The 21,760-nt window shown below is 38.9% G+C and overlaps 1 protein-coding gene across 1 annotated transcript in view; it reads left to right on the forward strand.

Annotated features, from left to right (window-relative positions):
- Positions 1 to 21,760, forward strand: part of FYB2 (FYN binding protein 2) — a gene marked incomplete at its 5' end in the record, with an annotated part of 107,853 nt that overhangs the window by 79,078 nt on the left and 7,015 nt on the right. Inside the window, 10 exons of the mRNA XM_081305614.1 lie at positions 804 to 835; positions 2,107 to 2,209; positions 5,337 to 5,481; positions 12,262 to 12,376; positions 12,463 to 12,503; positions 14,399 to 14,462; positions 15,450 to 15,548; positions 17,148 to 17,176; positions 19,198 to 19,258; positions 20,915 to 21,001. Of these exons, the coding sequence (XP_081161740.1) occupies positions 804 to 835; positions 2,107 to 2,209; positions 5,337 to 5,481; positions 12,262 to 12,376; positions 12,463 to 12,503; positions 14,399 to 14,462; positions 15,450 to 15,548; positions 17,148 to 17,176; positions 19,198 to 19,258; positions 20,915 to 21,001 (776 nt within the window). The remainder of the gene's footprint in view (positions 1 to 803; positions 836 to 2,106; positions 2,210 to 5,336; positions 5,482 to 12,261; positions 12,377 to 12,462; positions 12,504 to 14,398; positions 14,463 to 15,449; positions 15,549 to 17,147; positions 17,177 to 19,197; positions 19,259 to 20,914; positions 21,002 to 21,760) is intronic.

The raw sequence follows: 21,760 nt of genomic DNA on the forward strand, positions 1-21,760 counted from the left end.
AGATGGGACCCTGAAGGCTTGAGGAGTTAAGGAACCTGTAAACAATGTAGCAAAGGTGGAAAACAACCTCCATCTAACTGGTCCTCCTGCCGGGGCTAGAATTATATATAAAATCAGAACCAGCAGGCCCTGCATGAATGCCTACAGGGCTCTCCTCAGAGGAGCACATGTGAGCTAGTACACCTGGATTTCATGGTGACATTTCAGATGCTTATTTTCAGTTTTCTTCGGGGTTCTTGGAGAGATTCCAAGTAATTTATGGTATCAGCTATGTGACCACTGAATAAACGAGGGTCTATATTGTTATTAGTGGGACATAATTTTAATGGAGCCAAATCTAGATCATGAGAGAGCTGAGTTTGGGCTAGAAGATGTGGTCAGTCATGAAGCAATCCTAGCGTTCCTGGCACTCCTGCCTGTACCTATGGTGCCCACAGAAACCCGGCTTAAATACCACAAATGCATATTTCCTCACACAATTCAGAACTGCATCCCTAAAAAGGTTTACAGAGAACACTTTAATTTTCCATCAAATCCTGCATCCCCAGATCCCCAGGCATGCTCTGAAAGCTTAGAATGCTTTATTTTCTTTTCTGATTGATCATCAGCCCCGCAGGCAGTACTTCATGAAACTCTCCGTGATACACTTTGTGGTGATTGACTTCCTTGGCTCTATACTGAGCTCTGTGCTCCCGCCCCCCCCCCCCCTTTGGTCCAGCCTCCTAGTGATCTTTAGCTGTACAACAGAACCTAATTTGGGTGGATTTATGAAAAAAATGACTTATTTTCCTCTGTACTTTCAGCCTTGGAAGAGTTTTCTCCATCAAGAACTTAGGTGAGTTTTTATCTTCAAAAGGAAAACATTGATTGGCCTAGCCAGTGACCCTCTCATGACTAAGCTAGTTTTCCTCTCTAGGCCAGCTGGGTCCTGGGCCTGACCTGCCTTGGTTTCCTCTTGAAGGTGTCTGGTTACAGTAGGGGCTTGGTTATCCTTTCTCTCTCATTCCAGCCCATGCTGCATACACCCAGCAAACTAGTTGATAGGGCAAAAAGGAGGAATTGAAGTCAGGTTGTCATACAGCACAGAAGGCCAGGGTGTTAGGGCAGCAGAAACTATGACTGCTTGGGAGAATCAGGGAAGGATTCTCAGGTAAGACATTGTAGACAAATCAAGAGGGTTTTCTCTCTCTCTCTCTCTTTTAACTGGTGTCTTATAGTTGTATATATTGATGGGATTTGTTGTTATATATTTGTATATGCACACAATATCACAACACAATTTGGCCAATATAACTCCCCAGTACTTTCCCCTACCCTCCCTATCTCCTACCCCTCCTCTACTGATCTCCCTTGGATTTTTAGGAGATTTATGCACTTTCTTTTCCTTTTCCTCTCTAGCTTCTGCATAGGAGAGAAAACAAAGGACCCTTGATGTTCTGAGTTTGAATTATTTTGCTTATCATGATGGTTTCTAGTTCTATCCATTTTCCTGCAAATACCATGATTTCATTTTTCTTTATGGCTGGAAGAAAAACCTCCATTGTGTATATATACCACATATTCTTTATCCATTCATCCATTGATGGACACCTAGGCTTGGTTCCATAGTTTGGCTATTGTGAATTGTGCTGCTGTAAACATGGGTATGCCCGTATCACTATAGGAAGATGCCTTTAATTAAGAAGGATCTTGTATTTGTCAGCAGTGTAAGATGCATACAGCATGTCTGAAAAAATAAACAACTAATGAAAAAGGAGAGTTGCTCAAATGGGGTGGTGGGTCTGGACAATTATGAGTCTAGACTTGAGCAAAACTGGGGGGAAGAAGCAAAGAGAGATGGAATTGGAAAGAGATTTAGGAGCCAGGCCTGGGTTTTATCCTATGACCCATGAGGAGTTTAGTGATTTTAAGCAGGAATTGTCATTCCAGCATTGATTGGAGCAGGCAGGAAGGAACTCAGGGAAGCTGTCTCTATGGTCGATCTGATCCTGTCCCTCCTTATTAAAAAATAAAATAAGTCTTTCAGTTTTCCCCTTTAATTTAGGATTGAGCTGCCATCTGACACTCTAATCTCCACTTTTTCCTTAGTGTCTGTTTGTATTTCAGCCCTAAACATGAAAATCCAGATAGAAGAATGAAGGAAAAAGGGCCATGTGATTTGGAGCCTCAAACAACAGAAAAGGATCCACATACAAACAGTCCTTCCAAGGTATCTGTGTTGAGGGTTCCTGGTCAAATGGCATAATTCAGACGTGTAGCAGGATCTGCTCAGGGTGGGACATTTTAGAGACTAAGACATGAATCAGAAGGTGCAGGGGGTGCTGGGCATCTTTGCCAAGGAAGAAATGTGTGAAAACACTGAGCTTCGCCCTCAGCTTTCTACTTATGTATGATTCAGGAGGGAGGCCTCCGCAGGGCTGGAGGGCACAAAAGGTACAGGCACTCACTCTTGGGAACCATCTCTTAGTCCATTTTCTGAACCTATAAACAAAACACCTGAGACCAAGGAATTTATAAAGAGTAGAGGTTTATTTGGCTCATGGTTCTGAAGCCAGAAGTATAAGAGTAAGATGCTGGCATCTGGGGAGGGCCTCGTACTGAAGCCTCACGTGGCAGAGGACATCATGTGGGAGACAGAACAAGCAAGTGCTTTGGTGAAAAAGCCACTCCTTTTAGCCTATGAAGGGACCCAGTTCCTTCTCAAAGCCCCCACCTCCTAATACGGCTAGCACAGGAAGGTGGGGATTAAGTTTCCAGTACATGAAATTTGTGAGACACATTCAAATGCTGCTTTTATAACATCCTAGAACAAGGACTTTCTTAAACTCTGTGCCCTATGTCTCTGCTTAGAAGAGTGTCTTCGTTTCTGAGTTCAGTCATCTCATCTGGACAAGGCAGGTTTGGAATCCCTACCCAGCTCCCATTTCCACTCCCATCCCAAGTCTACCTTGTTTGTGATGAAAAAAAAAAAAAAAAAAAAAAAAAGAAAGAATGTGCCTGCAAGCACTTGGTAAGACAGAAGATAGCAGAAAAATGAAATGTTTCTTTTATTAATATCATACCTGTAGCTGTGTGTACATCTTTCTCTGGTTGACATTTCCCCCTTCATAGCAGCTGGTGTGGAGGGAGGTTTAAGCAACAGATGGCACCAGGGTGACTCCCAGGGCTCAAAACATTCCAGATATCTGTCTGAGATGGGCCTGTCTTTTAAAATCAGGGTACCCCAGCGCCATCTGCAGGGCTAGGCTAATCAAACAGCATGTTGGCATGGTGAGCCCAAACTGGTATGTAGGTGCAGAAGGTATGTTGGGTGTTTAGAGAATATCACTGAGAAGCATAATCCATAGAAGAGAGGCTCAGACAGGAAGGTCACAAGTTCAAGGTCAGCCTCAGCAACTTAGTGAGATCCTCAGCAACTTAGCCAACCACTGTCTCAAAATAAAAAATGAAAAGGAATGGGGACATACCTAAGGGCTAAAGTGCCCCTGGGTTCAATCCCCTGTACCAAAATAATAATAATAAAATAATTCAAAGTATAGAATAAGTCACTTATTAGAAAAATACAGGGTCTGGAGTCAGGGGAACAGCACTGGGTGTCAAGGCCAGACCGGTCAAGGCCATAAGTAAGTGTTGAGGCTGGAGATCAGGAAAGGGTTGATCAGGAGCATATGAGAAAATCAATATGAAATCCATGAAAAAGCAGTAGTGTGTACTTTTTCAGTGCTAGCTATGTGAAAGGATCCAGGTGTAGGGTCAGGCTACCACAAAGGAATCACTTCCCACTTTTTTGGTGGGAGTGGGGTAGTGTTTACATTTTTAAATTGTTAAAAGTTACTGTTTTGTTAGAGGTGTGTTAGATGAACAAAGTGGGTAATCTAGCTGGACAGTGTCCTTTGAGGGTCAAATATAAATGGTTATGCAGTAGATACATAATCCATCATGATTCCAAGTGCCTCCTGGGAACATTCCCACAGATAGCCCTAAGAGAATTGGTGTGGTGCTCTTCAAGGGACTGTGTTGAAGGACCATGGTCACTGTGTCTGTGTAAAAGACTGACTTCATTACTTTCCTATTAAAATGACAGGAAGTTAAGAGAATGCCCCTCCTTTTGTTCTTCTCACAATTTGCCCATGGTCCCAACAAAGCTCAGGATAATTCATGCTTTCTATCAATTATTTGGCTTTTTCTCAGAACTTTCAAATGTGTTCTCATAGCCAACCCCCACATCCACTTCTTTGTCATGGGAAGGATGCTGATCCCTCTCCCTCTTCATCTGACAACAGAAAACAATGAGGTGGCCAAAAGTGTTCTCTCTCTAGTGTATTTTCCAGCCAGTCTATCCAGATCTTTCTGAAATATAAATCTGATCAGGTTTCTTCCCATAGCTAAGAAATAAATCCCAAATTTTTGTCTTTCATATAGGACCCTCAGCTCTCCCAGGTGTGGCTTCCTAACTCAGCCTCATTCTCTGACTTTTACTACCTCCTCATCTCTCTTCTCCTGTCTCCTCCCCTTTCCTTCAGCCCCTCTGTACTATCTTTTAAAGATGCTAGCACTTGTCCACATACCGCACACCTTCGCTCATGCTGATTATCTGCCAGGTATCCCTTTACCTCCTCCACAATCTCCTACCTACATTTAAAAAATAGTTTAATAAAATCCTGCTTTTTGACATCTTCCCCGGCCCCTCCCTGTGCTGTTTCCATGGCCGAGAGCAGTTCTGCCAACACTGCTCACATCACACCCTAATTGGCTGTGTTATCTCCGCGCTCAGCAGGCAGGCCCCTCTATGCCCTGCATCTCTCTGATTCCAGAGCTTCACAGATTGTCTCACCTTTTGGAAGTGTCTGACCAACTCTGGAGAAAGGAAGGGCAAAGAGGTTAAGAAAGAAGAATGGTGGATAGAAAGACAAAATGTCAGGCACAAGGAAGGAATTCCAGCCTCCCTCTGTGGTCCAGAGCACAGGTCCTGGGGTCAACCCTGCCAGAGTTGATTACTAACTGGGGGACCACAGACCTGTTACTTAACCTCTCTAGACTCTTTATCAAGGGGACTGATAATATTTCTCTCATGAGATGTCAAGATGATTACATGAGTTGGAATATACAAAGAGCCTGCAGTGTGGTTAGTGCTGGGCTCCCAGGGGTCTGCCTCTGTGCCAGGCATTTATTGGCCATTCAGAGACAAATGAGAACAATGTGTGCTCTTACCTAGCACTAAGTAATGAATAATAAATAATAGTTATTCACAAGGAATGACTGAATAAAAAACAGCCTGCAGAAGCAGACAACTGAGTGGAAATTTAGAGCCCTGCAGAACATGTCCATATTTGCAGGTAGATGTCTGCAAATGGACACCTGCAAAAATCCACATGACCAGAGTCCATGGAGGCCGAAGGAGCATGCCAGATGGGAAACAGGAAACCCTGACTGACATCCTCCAGACAAAGGTCTGCCTGGAGGACATGAAGCTAGCAAGTGGTGAGTTTACATTCCTGAAGTTAAAATGTTTCATTTATAAAATGGGTCATCATGTAAACCTTACAGGGATTTTATGAGGACCAGATCTGACATTATGTTATATGATAGGTACTCAGCAAATGTTTATTCTTTTCTTCTTATACCTGTTGTCTTACTAGACTCACGGAGCCTACACATTGATGACACACTGATATGTTATAATGCAGTGTCACTTGGTGATTATTTAGGTTCCATTTTACCTTCATGTTAGTCAAGACTTTTGATTGCAAATGCGATTAAAGCATACTCTGTTTAATCAAAAAATTAAAGGTGGTTCACTTAGTAGAAAATCTCTGCATGGCTGGATCCAGGGACACAAGCAATACCATGAGGACTCAGTGTCACCTTTCTCCTCTGGTTTTGCTCCCATCTGTGGTGACTCTGTTTTCCAACAGATGGCTTCCAGCTTACAACCTATGTTCTCTTAAATCCAAGAGGAAAATTAGAAATTTTTATCTTCCCAACAATTGTAAGCTCCAGGATCTGAGTTGAAACCCACGATTAGTCCCTAAACCAATCATTAAGTGTATGATGCTCTGATTGGCCCAGCCCAGGTCATACCCCTTGGAACTAGGGATTTTGGTTCTACCAAAATGACAAACCCTCAGACTGGAGAATTCCCCAGGGAAACAAGACAGCTACTTGGTGGCGGGGTGGGGAGTAGAAGCTAGGCAGACAGATGTGTCCTCCAGCCCAACAGGCCATGGCTAGTCACTGACTTCCAGTGCTACAGCCATAATGGGAAGAGTGATTTTTCAGTGCCATGGGTGGCTCAAGTCTGCTGCCAGCCTCCCTGGCCTGCTGTACCACACACCTGTTCCCTGCATACTCTCTGCTCTGGTCGCAGGTTGCTAAACATGTCACATGTGTGAGGTAGCCCTCTATATGGAATGCCTTATGCCCTTTCTCCACATGCTGGAGTCCTATTCATCCTTCAAGCTCTGTCCCCAAAGCCACTTCTGAGGCCTGCTTTACCTTCAGCCCACCTTCCCTGTTTCTGGTTTTCCAAGGACCGTCAATTCCTCACTCCTGTTTCCATGACACTTCAACAGCAGCAGAATGACATTTCCACATTAGGACTTGGGAGTCGAGCATTTCTGAGACCCAGGACCACTATCTTAATCCTGTAGCCTTGAAAAATTTACTTATTTTCATGTCCAAATGGGGATAATACTTATTTCCTAGGGCTATTTGTTAACTGATATAAAATGTCTGCTTCAGATATTAAATAACTATAGTTGTCTTCATTTATTTTATATGTTGAAAATTGTAGCATGTCTTACAATTCATGGTTTATGTGTTGCCTCCCAGGATACCCTGTGAGTACCTTGAGATCAGTGTGTTGATTTTTTCCACATCTATGTGACCTTGCCAGTATCTGACATAAGAGAGCTACTGTACAAAACTTTGTTGAGCAAAGGAATGAAGAATAAGTCAAACTTTGGTTTCTGAGACTATGGTGGATTAGACAATCTAATGATTCTCGTGACTGAAGCAAGTAAAGTGAAGAATAAATTTTTAAAATATTTATAAAAGTGTCACAGAACAGATATGAAAAGAAACACCAGCCAAAGCTAGTGTTTCCACTGAGGGCTTTTTCAGAGCTTGAAATTCCTTGAGCTCCTCTTTACTGCAAGGTGTGCAGAGGATGGGAGGTATATCCTGGGTTCTGCCCAGGTGAGTTTCATAACAAGAGACTCCTGTATAAAGCTGGGACTGCGTTCACTTCCCATTAGTATAGCAAATATCTGAGATAATCAAATTATAAAAAGAAGGGGTTTATTTGGCTTGTGGCAGCTGAGAAGCAAAGAGGAAGGAGGAGAAGGGGATGGGGTCCTAATATCCCCTTCAAGGGCAGTGCTCCAATGACCAGAAGTCCTCCCACTAGTTCTGACCTTATAAAGGTCCCACTGTTTCCGCATGAGTCACCCCATTCATCACTGTCATCTAAATACCTGACAAGAACAACTTTAGGGAGGAAAGATTTATTTTGGCTCATGGATTCAGAGGATTAAGTCCTTGGTCCGCAGGATCCAAGGCCGAAACATCATGGTGGAAGGGCATGGGAGAGGGAAGCTATGAGATCATGGCACCCAGGAAGCAGAGAGAGACAGGAAGGGGCCAGGAGCAGAGATAGCCTCCAAGGCCACGTCTCCAGAAACCTATCATTTTCACCACTTCCCAGCAAGACCATTCAAATTATTCATCCATCAAATGGATTAATCCACTGATGAGGCCAGAGCCCTTATGATCTAATCCTTTCAATTCTGAACATTGCTACATTTCTAACACGAGTCTTGGGGGAACATTACAGATGTAGATAATAACAATAGCACCAGGGGCTGGGACCAAGCTTATTACACAGGTCTTACAGGACACTTATCCAAACCACAGCCAAACTCAAAAAGTTACATCCAGGCTTTAAGGATGAACAAGACCCCACTAAAATAGAGGAAGTCAAACCATTTTGACCTTGGTATCATGTAAAGGAAAAATTTTAAAAATCTATTACCACAAGCTGATTCTCTGCACTTCTGCAGTTTAAAATCACACTATCTATATAATTTCTCCCCAAAATCAATTTAATTTAAATTAAATTCTGCTTGGTAAACCTCCCAGACAACTGGTAGAAACAAACATAAATTGTCCATGATAAAATCTACTTTATCTCAGGTTTCAAATAATTCGTATACTTCTTTTAAAAAGTAACAGTTCATAGTCAGAGATAGCTTAATACCCAAGGAAACAACTCACAATGAGCTAAAACTAGCACAAGTAGAACTAAACCTGCAAGAAATTGAGATATAAAAATTATCAGATCCAATATATCATATAAGAATATAAATAGGGAATAAGCATTTGAAAAATTGATAAATTGATATAAAATGCAGTAAATAATATACATATTATTTTAGACAACTAGCAATGAGTGAACTAAAAAAAAAATCAACACAGGGAAATTCCACAGAAGAAAATGACTTAGAAAGAATGAAAGAGAAGATAATAATCATGGAAAATAGAATGAGAAGTCTTAAAATGACATCAAATCAGAGTTCCATGAAAGAACACTAAAAATAGGAAAGAAAATCATAGGTAAAAGAGATAATTAATTTTCCAAAATTATTCAGAAATACAAATTTGCAGATCCAGGAATCCTAAAGTTCTCAAAAATTATAAATAAATTGACACCTACCTAGCCATATCTTAGAGAAAGTGAAGAACACTGAAGAATAAAGTAACTCAATGAGAGATGATGATAGCCCAGAGGAGGGCACCACCACAACAGCATTGCTGAGATGTGTCTGGATTCAGGATATAATTTAAAAGTACAGGTGTCAGGTGGCTTTTGATGGAGGTAAGATATGGGAGAGAAAAGAATCAAGGTTGTCCAAGACTAACATCACTCTAACAGAGAAAAATTAGAAGCATTCCTTCTAAAAACTGGAACAAGACAGGGATGCCCTCTTTCACAATTTCTATTCAACAGAGTCCTTGAAACTCTAGCCAAAGCAACTGGGCAGATGAAAGAAATTAAAGGGATGTCACTAGGAAAAGAAGAGCTCAAACTATCCCTATTTGCTGACAACAGGATCCTGTATTTAGAATACCCCCCAAAATACTCCACCAGAAAGTGTCTAGAAATGAATTCAGCAAAATAGCAGGATATAAAATTAGCACCCATAAATCAATTGTGTTCCTATACATCAATGATGAATCAGCTGAAAGAGAAATTAGGCAAACTATACTATTCACAATAGCTTCAAAAAGATAAAATACTTGGGAACCAATCTAACAAAAGACGTGAAACCTCTACAATAAAGACTATAGAACACTAAAGAAAGAAACTGAAGAAGACCTTAGAAGATGGAAAGATCTCCCATGTTCTTGGATAGACAAAATTAATATTGTCAAAAGGCCAAACTACTAAATTGCTATACAGATTGAATGTTATTCCTACTAAAACCCCAATGGCATGTGTTCATAGAAATAGAAAAAGCAGTCCCGAAATTCATTTGGAAAAATGAAAGGCCCAGAATAGCCAAAGCAGTCCTTAATGAGAATAGAGAAGCAGGAGGCATCACAATACCAGACCTTAAAATACTACAGAGCTATAGTAATGAAAACAGCATGGTATTGGCATCAAAACAGACACAAAGACCAATGAAATAGAATAGGACACAGAGACAAACCCACATAAATACAGCTATCTCATACTAGACAAAGGTGCCATAAACATACATTGGAGAAAAGATATCTTTTTCAACAAATGGTACTGGTAAAACTGAAAATCCATATGTAGCAGGATTAAATTTAACTCCTATCTCTCATCTGCACAAAGTTCAACTCAAGGTGAATCAAGGACTTAGGCATTAGACCAGAGACCCTGTGCCTACTAAAAGAAAATGCAGGCCCAATTCTCCACCATGTTGGCTTAGGAACTGAATTCCTCAACGAGACTCCTAAAGTGCAAAAAATAAAATCAAAAAAATCAATAAATGTGATGGTATCGACCAAGAAACTTCTTCACTGCAAAGAAAACAATCAATAATGTGAAGAGAGAGCCTAGAGATTGGGAGAAATATTTGCCACCTGCACCTCAAATAGAGCATTAATCTCCAGGATATTCAAAAAAACTTAAACCAAAAAACAAAACAAAACAAACAAACAAACAAAAAAAAAAAACCCAATCAATCAATGCGCAAAGGAACTGAACAGTACTTCACAGAAGAAAAAATACAAATGATCAACAAGTATATGAAAAAAAAATGTTCAACATCTCTGGCAATTGGAGAAATGCAAACTGAAACTACTCTAAGATTCCATCTCACTCCATCAGAATGGCAATTATTAAGAATACAAATAACAATAAATGTTGGTGAGGATGTGGGGAAAAAGGCACACTCATACATTGCTGGTGGGACTGCAAATTGATGCAAACACTCTGGAAAGCAGAATGGAGATTCCTCAGAAAACTTAGAATGGAATTACCATTTGACCCACCCATCCCACTCCTCAATTTATACCCATAGGACTTAAAAACAGCATACTACAGTGACACAGCCACATCAATGTTTACAGCAGCTCAATTCACAATAGCTAAGCTATGTAACTAACCCAGATGCCCTTCAACAGATATATACACACAATGGAATATCACTTGAGATATAAAAAGACTCAAGACTTTAGGACTTTTGCCTATAAATGGATGGATCTGGATGGAGACCATCATGCTCAATGAAATAAGTCAATCCCAAAAAATGAAAGGCCAAAAGCTCTCTAATATGTGTGTGCTAACACACAGTGAGGGAATGTGGAAGAAAATAAGTGCAGTGGATTAGACAAAGGGGAATGAAGGGAATGGAGGGGGGATGGGAATAGGAAATACAGTAGAATGAATTGGACATAACTTTCCTATGTTCATACAAATACACCACAGTGAATCTCCACCATGTACAACCACAAGAATGGGATCCTAATTAGAATAAGTGATATTCCATGTATGTATAACATGTCAAAGTACACTCTACTGTTATGTACATCCAAAAAAAAACTTAAAAAAAAATAGAATCAAGGTTGTCTCTAAGGTTTGGGTTCTGAGCAACAGAAGGGATGAAATTGATGCTTTGTATTGAGTTGGGGTAGAATTCAGGAACAGCAAACTCTTGAAGAGAAATCGCAAGTTGGATTTGGAATGAGATGCTTGGACAACTGGATAGAAATGATGTGAAGGCTGACTGAGTGTCTGGAATTCACAAGAGATGTCAAAGATGAAGACATCAATATGGGAGTGTCTTTTTTTAAATGATGCCACAAACAATTGCCTCAACCAAAAGGAAAGATTGAGAAAGGAAAGTATCTCATCTCTGTGTACAGCATCTTTGTGCTGAAGAAATTCCCTGATAATTTCTTGAGGAAAAGAGGGCCCTCTGCCTCTATGAACTGAAGTTCTTTGAGGTGGTTTGTAGCCTACATGCTAAATTATTTCTTGCCAGAGGATAAAATCTTGTTTGGTTCATTAAATTAATACAAACAAGTCACTTTGCTTATTGCTTGTTTTTTAGATAGATTACTTCTTATTTTTGATTAATAGTTTATCTCAGAAAGTGGTTCAGAATCACCCTAAATATTAACCTATGCCAACTCAGAGAGAGGTGGCAGTTTTATGGTTATGATAAATTTACAGCTCTAAGAAATAAACCAACACATACATTTGGCAGGCTAGCTACATGTGCAAACAATCCCTAGGCACTTTTTTGCCTGACACATTATCTTCTGGCTAACTCCATCCTTAACAAATAATAAGTGTTGACATGCTCAACCAACTTGTCTGAGAAATTTTGCTTTGAGTAAAAAGTACAAGACTGGATAAGGTCATCTAGATGCAAGCTATACCCTAGAGGACTTCAACATTTGAGCTCAGAGATTAACAGAAGAACTATCAAGGAGGGAGGAGTTACTGATTTACTAGGGGCCAGCACTCATCATAAATATGCATTAATCCTTGTGACAGTCACACAGAGGAGGTGCTGTTCTCATTATCCCCCACCGCAGGGCATCGTAACTGAGACTCTACAAGGTAAACATACTGTCCAAAGGTCCTACATGCCAAGATTACCTTTCAGTTTTAGTACATATGATCTGGGTTTTCCTGCTTGTGCGTCCACTGCCAGTGACGTATGTGATGTGTTCCTGTTGGCAGCGGATGTGAAGTTCTTCAGGGCGGTTCTGTTTTCCTAACAGGTGGATACATGGAAGCTTTGGAGGTGACTAAAGAAACCTCAGGCCCAGAAGCCTTTAAGTCAAGTTCCCTCCCAGAGGAGACCTATGATGATGTGGAGTACCCTAGGACAGATGGGTAAGTACTTTCCTCTCATTCAGCAAGATGCACTTGATGAGGCTTTGAAGGCTCGACAAATTAATGCTTTGTTCTCTATTTCACAGACCAAAGTTGGACTTCTCCAGATCATTTACCTCAGACAGTGGTAAGTGTGGGAGATGGTTCTGAAACTTCCAGGGATCACGTGTCTTCTAGTTTATATTCGTCTCTTTAATAATATAAGTTGGATGGATTGACGGTAAGCTAAGGGAAGTGGTCCCAAGGTGTGTGCTTGTAAGTGCAAGGAGGGCAGGTGAAGATTCTGGAAAGGGCATTCCTGTGATAACAAGCAGTTTCCTTGCAACTGCTTCCCTCCTGATTCCTGCTGATCTAGTCTAACTAGAGGAATTTTTTTTTTTTTTACTTAAAATGGTTTCATGGCTTCCCAGCACTTTTAGGATCCACCTTAACATGACTAGGGGCCTGTGTGGCTTCTGCGAATGCTATATTCAGCCTCCCCTTGATATCAGGCACAACAGCTTTCCAGGATTGCCCGAATCCCACTGCAGGATGTTTGCAGATGCTACCACCTCTTGGGGATAATGATAACAGTACCTGCTATGCAACTGATGCAAGGATTAAAGCATATTCATGATGAATGCTGGCCCATAATAAACCAGCAACTCCTCCCTTTTTGCCAGGACGCTTTGCCTGAGTAAGCTTAGCCAGGAATATTCTTCCTGGTGAGCAGTCTTAAAGTACCAGGGACATCTTTTTCATAGCACTTGCTTCAATTGTAAGTTTATACTTATGTGGCTCTTTGATAACTGTCTTCCCTCCTAGATTATTACCTGTTTGCTCAATGTTTCTCCTGCCCCTAGTGTAATGCTATATTTTAAAAAGATATATCTGCTGAATAAGTAAATGAATGGAAAAACAATGGGGAGGTATTAGTAAAGGATACAAACTGTCAGAATAAGTTCAGGATATCTACTGTATAATAATCAAAACATTATGATTTCATTTAATAACAAGTATACCCAGAAATTGCCGAAAGTAGATTTTTAAAAATTTTTAAATGTTTTTTAGTTATCAATAGACCTTTATTTATTTATATGTGGTGCTGAGAACTGAACCCAGGGCCTCACATGTGTTAGGCAAGCGCTCTACCACTGAGCCACAACTCTAGCCCAAGAGTAGATTTTAAGGTTCTCATCACAAAAAAAAAGTATGTGAGGTAAAAGATATGCTACGTAGCTTGATTTAGTTTTTCTGCAATGTATACGGTTAACAAAAACATGATTTGGTAAACACCATAAATATACACAATTTTGCCAATTAAAAATAATAATTTAAAAAATTAAAAAGCAATGGAGATAATCATATATTACCCTGGTTGGGTTTCTTCTTAGAATCTTTGACTTTTAGATGGAGAAACCACATTAGAGAAATTTATATCCAATACTGTCATTTTAAAAAGAAAACTGAGGCACAGAGAAAGTTATGTGACCCCTTATGCTCATTATGTGTTAAGTCAAGTTTGTAACCTCAAAATTCAGACCCTTAATCCAATGTTCTTTCCATTAGACTATGTTGTCAGGGTAGAATTAACAACTATCTGTGTATGTTAAACTTATGTGTTATTGTAGACTAAGGCCATGCTTAGACCAGAGAGATTATTCAAAAAGTATCTGGTTTCCCATCATTTTCCCAGCATTAGGCACAGTGTCTCATGCTTAAAAGGCTATGTGTTATGTGCTAAATATGGGAAGAAGGGAGGGTGAAAGGAGGCAATCTTGATAAATTAACTTTCTTTTGATAAATCAGAACAGACCTGGAATCAGGGTTGGAAGTGAGTCTTAATTTTCATTGTACATAATTTTAAAGAAGTTTAAATATTTTTATTTCATGCTTATAGAAACGTGCATAAGTTCCACTACAAACTACTTAAAGAAGGATCAAAATGCTTTGCACCTAATAGAAACTCAGTAACTTTTTGTTAAATATTAATCTGAACTACTATAATTATAATGAATGATAATAATTTTTTTTTACTTTCAGAAGAAAATAGTGAAGAAATGTATGAAGATATCTACAAAACAAAAAGCAACTACCCCAAAATAGAGTGAGTTTCTCTTTGTTGGCTTTGAAGTTCAATGGTATTTCCTGTTGGTCCAGTAAATATGAGCTTCAACAATGATCCCTGTCCCCAGTACCCACCTTTACTAAAGGGAGGATTCACATAGAAAGTTGTGGTGAGTGATTAGAATACTACATTGTGATGAATAGGATATTTGTGATTATGTAGAATCATACACCACAAATTTAAATACATTGCTTTCTCTTGTGAGAAAACGTCTACTTCCCCAAATAGAGAACATTGATACTGTATAAGGAAATAAATAAGAAAGGAGAAGTAAATATCAATAAAATTTGCTTCAATTCTGTAGTTGCTTTGCGAGGGAAAAAAAATCAATGATTACAGCTTACCTTTGCCAGTCTCTGGGATTTGAGAATAATTTAATATCTAATAACTCACTGTTACCAAGAACAATATTTGTTTCAATGGACATTACTTTTCAAATATTTATAAAGATCACATTGCCGAAAGGGAAATGTTAAAAGCAAGAAGTTTGAGGGTTAAAGGAAAGGGGATTGAGGTTATCACTCCCTTACCCCTCACAAACCCCAAAAGGATACTGGGAGAATTTTAATCAACCGGACAGTCAGTGTATCACCATTGTTGCAATATTAAGTAAGTTGAAAATCAGCACTGTGAATTTCAGGAGCCAGAAATTCCTATATTTCTAGTGCCATTTGTAGCCTATGCTCCCGTTATCTTGCTCCATAAACTGTGCAAAAATAGACACTATTTGCGATGGATGAAAGTTTGTGCTGCAATGTAATTACTCCCTTCATGGTTGACTGGTGTCTGCTACTTCATGTTAGAATCTAAGCAAAGAAAAGCAGAGTAGTTGATAAGGCATTTTCTTTCCCTTCCTTGAGTAGGGTGTTGTGAAAATGAGACCACAGCCTCTGGTTCTCTTTACAGCAGCCTTCGTCTCTAAGACTCTCTCAAGTGCCATGTTGTTTATCTTCTGATTCCTCATAGTTTAGATGGAAAAGAAGCCCTTAAAAGACTGCAGCAATTCTTCAGAAAGGAAAAAGGTAGATTTAAAATGAAGAAAACCAGGTCAAAAGAAAATGCAAGGTAAAAAGTACCATTTTTCTCTCTTCAGGGAGGGATTAACAGTGCTGGCCTGGTAGATACACAGGTTGATGTCTTCCACCCAGTTCTCAGAGACAGGAAGGAGTGTCAGAAACTAAAACCAATCGCTGAGCAAACTGCCTCTGTGCTACTAATGAGAAAGTGGCATGCCCCTCTTGAAAAAATTGATGATAAAAGGTTGTAAACAAGGATAGAGGGAAAGTCTTAAGCAAGCAAAGCCAAGAACAGAAAATTCTGTCATTGTCTAGGCATCTACACACATTGTTATCACTAAGCACTGTTATTAATTATGTCCTTGTATGCTTTCTTGGCCCAGGTTCCAGCAGTTTTATTTGTCTACACTTCCATATTTAATTTGTCTTGAGAGCAGTAATGTGTGGAATGAGGAGATGAACTATTCAACTGAATAGTTTGTGTATCTCAAAAGTCTTGAACCTAGGAAGGATAACTCAGGCTAACTGCCAGTCTTTGGAGAGGTTCCAAATGCACTGGCAGTGAAAGAGCCTAGGGTTCTGGATTCCAGTTTCAGTTCTGCCATTTACTCAATTTGCAACCAGGGGCAAATCACTTCCATGTGTATCACAGGGATGCAGTTTCCTCCTGCATCCAGGGAGGAGGGAATTGTGTAGCTTCCAGACATAACTCTCTCAGATGTAGGTACACATCTGTATTTTGTGAGGGCTGGTAAAATAATTAACTAGGACCATTATCTATGTTAGGGTGGAATCATGCTATTCTATTCTGAAGTTGTTATAGACATAATGCTCCGATGTATGGTTTTAATCCAGTTGAAGCTAAACCTACCAAGAGATCCATCAGAACATGGCTTTTCTATAACATAGTCCTGATTATGACAGAAGAGGTATGCTCTAGTAATTTATTTTTAGTCTCCCTTACAAAACTCCAAGCCATGTCAGGCAGAAACTGTGGATGTAATCATTTCATATATTTATCACAAAGGACTGGTGCATGGTGGGTGCTCCAAAAATATCCATAGGGGAAAATTTAAATTGAAGGCTTAAAATACATAGGTACTTCTATGTTATCTCCTTAATGGTGAGGTGTGAAGTGCACCAAACAATCTAGCTGGGCCACACTCCTTTTCTCATTTAGAAATTCACCATCTTACATTTCTACCTGGCCTGGCTTTCTTCCTAAAAGTCCCCTTTTGGCTTAAATAACATAGGCAGAATGCAGTGTCTACAGAGATCCCATTAATTCATCAGTAAGTTGTTCTGTCTCACAAACACTTACCCACACGTAATGTGTCATATTAGCCTCTTGGAAGGTTAGTAGACAGGCACAGGATTCTGTGGATGGAGAAGCTCAGGGCTGCAGGGGCAGTCTGGAGTTGTCTAGGTAAGAAATGGAGTACTGGCCATCAGTGGGGATTCATTCATTTTGAATAGGTTTGGGGTTGGGGCGGGTGTGATCAGAACAAAGCTGCAGGAGGTTTGCTTCACAGCTTTCCCTGGAAGCGCCATATGGATTGGGACCCCTAGTAATCAATGTTTGTTGAGTTCATTTTTTGAACATGACTTTTTCCCACTTGACCTTTTTGTGTCTTTTGTCAATCAACAGTGCATTTTCCATTTCGCTGCCTGATTTAGGTAAGTGACATTTACTTGTTGCTGACCCAAATTACTCTGCATTGGTATATTTAAGGACAGGGAAAGAGATGTGGTAATCCTTCCTTCCTATATTGCCACATTCAAGGAAAAATGGGCCCATCAAAATCAAAGAAGATATCATATGACAGTATTTCTTACTTTGGGAAAGATAAGAAACATTTTGTGGGTAATACCTTATACCATACTTGGAACAGATGTTTTGCTCTTAAAATCCCCCCAAAATAGATATTTTTGTTCCTTTTTAGGGAGGTGCTAGGGATTTGTAAGCAGGTCTCTCTAACTATGAAATTCATGTATTTTGCATTATACCACATACCTCTTGGTGGATTTGATAGAATTATTTATTATGAAATAATGAATTGAATATGATCACACTGCAGCCTGCACACTAACTGAATCAAGAATGGGTCCTTGAACTATTGTCTGCTTTGCCATTAAAACACTGAAGACATTACCAGTGTTAATTACTACCTGACAGTGTTCTAAAAACATGTTCAAACACTGAATTTGCCAACAAGAGGGGCACGTGTTTAGTTGTTCACTGGTTTTGTTCATGGGCTAAGATATACAGCAATTTTGATTTCACTCCTAGTACTCTGAATGTATGTTATATTCCACAAATATGAGTTTGCCAATCTAAATAACAAAAATTATATACCTGTAAAATCACAGGTTTCCCAACATATACTCTGCATGGTAGTGTGCTTGTGTTGGGTGTGTGTTTAAAGCCAACTTAGAATACAAATGCATCCCAATTCTGTTTCCTAGTCTAGTCAGAAAGACTTGGGTTTAGCATTCCTAATCCAACATTAAAAAATTTGAAATACTCCAAAATCCAAAACTTTCTGAATATTGACATGATGTCACAAGTGGAAAACTCCACACTGATCTCATGTGACAGGGTTGAAGTCAAAGAGCAGGCACATGTCACCAGGGGTGGTGGTGCACACTTGTAATACCAGTGGCTTATGATACTGAAGCAGGAGGATCATGAGTTCAAAGCCAGCTTCTGCAAAAGCAAGGAACTAAGCAACTCAGTGAGACCCTGTCTCTAAATAAAATACAAAATAGAGCTAGGCATGTGGCTCAGTGATCGAGAGCCCCTGAGTTCAATCCTAGTACCAAAAAAAAAAAAAAGTAGGCACACTAAAAAAATGTATAAAATTACTTTTAGGTAGGTATATATGATGCACATGAAATACAAACAAATTCTGAGTTTAGATTTGGGTCCTATAACTAAGATATCTCATTTGTATATGCAAATATCCCAGAATCCAAAAAGAATTGAAATCCAAAACTTCTGTTCCAAAGCATTTCAAATAAAGGATAGTCAACCTGTACCCCTATCCATATTTAAAAGTACTGAAGAAAATAATTTAAACAATGAATGGTTGTAAATAATTGAATATAAATTATGATTATGCCAAAATGGCTCAAACTTTTTCAAATGGAAATCACCTGAAAATCATGTAATCCTATGTAGGGTTCCAAAGAATGTAAATATCATAAACTAAAAAGGTCTAATTATGATTATGTACTAAGAATCAATGTAACACATGATTATTATTATAAAGGTTATCAATGGTTTGACTTAAAAGATTTCATGAAAGAAAAAAATCAACACTAATATTCTACTAAATTTGTTTTTTCCCCGCTTTGGGAATTAAGAAAAGCCCTCAACCAGTAGAAGTCTTTTTCCAGTTCTAGAAAAAAGGAAACCTCTTCTAAAAATGATTCTCCCAGCAAGTTCATATTTTTATGAATTCTGCATGAAATCATATTGATATTAATACATTTATTAATCACTATTTTGTTAATAGCTCAGTTGAATTTCTTTGCAAAAAAGAACCTTTTTGTTCCAGCTCATCTATAATCAGATTGATAAAATAGGCTCATGGATACACTCAGATATTTGGGTAGTTGTGTATAATTTGGAAATCCAAAGGTTGTATAAAACATACCTAATAATGAACTATTTTGATCCTATCTTGACCCTTTAGAACTTAGGTCTCAGGAAGTTATTATCTATGATGATGTGGACATAAGTGAAAAAGAGTCAAAGTAAGTCAATTTACCACATTGGTCATCCCTGCTGCCACCTGACCCATTTCCTGATGCTTTCTTAAATACGTTCAGAGAACCACCTCTCCAGATCCATGGGGACCAGAGAAAGAATAATAGTCCCTGCACAACTAAAGAAAAATGATGAAAAGCAGGTAATCCAACAGTGGTAGTGACCCAAGAGGCAGAGGAGCTCTGGAATTTGTTTTTATTTCTTATCTTTGAATCTGGAGGCTTGCCACATTTATTTAATAACCTATGTAGATGGTAGCATGCAGAATAGCAAAGAAAATTTGACAAGAATTAAATAACTGTAATCTATAAAGAAAGAAGGGAAAGAAACCATCCTAACTCGGTGTCCCCTCTCTAGTTAACTTGTTACCTGTCTTTTCCTTCAACCCAATGGCTGGAAATGGAGTTCTCCTCTGATTTTCTTCAATTCATCTTCCCCTGCTCACTGAAATTAGACTTCTGCCTCTATCATACCAGTGAACTTACATTTTGTAAGATCACTAGTAACTCCTTTGTTAAATCCCAGGAATACTTTTAAATCATTATCTTACCTGGTTTCTCAATACTCTTAAACTGTTGATTATACCATCCACAAAAGGGGGAGAAATACTAACTTTTCCTTGGTTTCCATGTTATCATTATTTTTCTTCTTTGCCTGCTTCTAATAAGTGTATGTGTGTGTGTTTGTGTGTGTGTGTATGTGTGTGTGAGAGAGAGAGAAATCATGCTTGAAAAAAATCTATTTCAGTGCAATTTATAAAAAGATGATGTTTCAAACAAGCTAAATGCCCAAATATACAGTAATCTGCTGAGTGTATTAAAATATTCAACATGGCTACTTAATATGCTAAATGTATGGTGAATAGTTTCCAGTGACATGGATAAACATACTATAATGACAATTAGAAACAATGCAAAACTGTATGCACATAGTATACTCTCAATTCTGTGTTTAAAAGTGGAAAAACGCTGAGAAAAAAATGGATGTTTTTAAGAGGTTAGATTATGCTTATTTCTATGACCAAGATAAGTTACCTTAATTCTCTGATCATTCATTTTCTTCTTTTTAAACTTTATGAATGACTAAAGGACCCATGCAGAACCTACTATGAAAAAACAAATGAGTTAACATATAAATGCCCAGAAGACCACCTCACACAGAAGTGCTCAAATAGAAATCCTTCTAATACCCTTTCTTTTCCAGCATCCTCTTCTGCCCTGACCCCAAATGCTAAACACTAGTTGGTTTAGACTTGTCTCATGGCAAAGTTTAGTATTATTCACATTTTAAAGGCAAAGAAACAGGCTCAAGAGATGTGATTATAAGCAGGTTGATCTCTTGCTTCCGGTTTCAAATCTGGATCACTGTAGAACAGGGGGGTCAGCAAATGATGGCCTGTGAGCCAAGTGTGGCCTGCCACTAGTTTTTTTTTAAATAAAACCGCAACAGTTGAACAGTTACCATGGATATGATAGTCTGCAAAGCCTAAATTATGTACTATATGGCTTTGCATAGGCTATCAAAATGTATTTCTACATGACTTATCTTTCTTTAATAAAACAATTGCCCAGAAAGTACTGATAATTCCATAAATGTTTAATATTTAAGTTTTAATTTACTTGTTCAAATATTTTTCTCCTCAGAGATGAAGATAAAATAAAAACTTGGAAGCCCAAGTTTTTGGTATCAAAGGGGAAAAAAGAAAAGAAAGGTGCTGATGCATCGGAAAGGTATGAACACAAGTACACTTGCGTTATAGCTTCTCTGCTGCAGTTTATACCTTTTAATTGGCTGGGTGACCTTAGGCAAGTCATTAAATTGGATTCACAGATTTCTCATCATAGTAGAACTGAAAGGATTAAAATAAAAAGATTAAAAAAAAGTCATGTACCATACACATTTATCCTCCCTTTATTCCTCCCTTATTTTTGGTGTGAAGAAAGATTTCAAGTTAGCCCTTATCAAAGAATGAAGAATTTCCAGTCTCCTTTTAAGCTGTATGAACTTTCTCCCCATAAGGCATAACTTAACAGAATACACCAATTATCTGTCGTGAAACTCGGAGAAAATCAGAAACTAGGTATTACACAATAAGCCTGATTTTCCTAAAATACAATTCTACAATTTTATTTTAAAAATTGTAAAAGAACATCTTATCAATTCAAGATCCAACTTCTTTCAGGTGATGCAAATTCTCTGTTGCCCACTGGGAGAGGCGGGGTTTTACCCGACTCCAGTTTACCTAGTGCTCTGGCTCCCTTCTCAGTAAAGAACATGGAGTAGGCTCTAAGGGACTTTAACAAATTTCTTGGAGAAATCCTTGGTAAATAGTCAGAGAGCTGTGAACACTGTATGGCCTGTCTGCTCTGGGAAACCTGTCTGAAAAGTCTCACTGGGGCACCCCAAAGAAGTCACACATTGGTCTGAACCAAATCTAAGTTCAGTGGATAGCAAAGGATGGCCCTTAAGTTTATTTTCTTTGGGCTTAG

Source organism: Spermophilus citellus, assembly GCF_964194105.1.
Source record: "Spermophilus citellus genome assembly, chromosome: 9".
Classification (NCBI taxonomy): domain Eukaryota; kingdom Metazoa; phylum Chordata; class Mammalia; order Rodentia; family Sciuridae; genus Spermophilus; species Spermophilus citellus.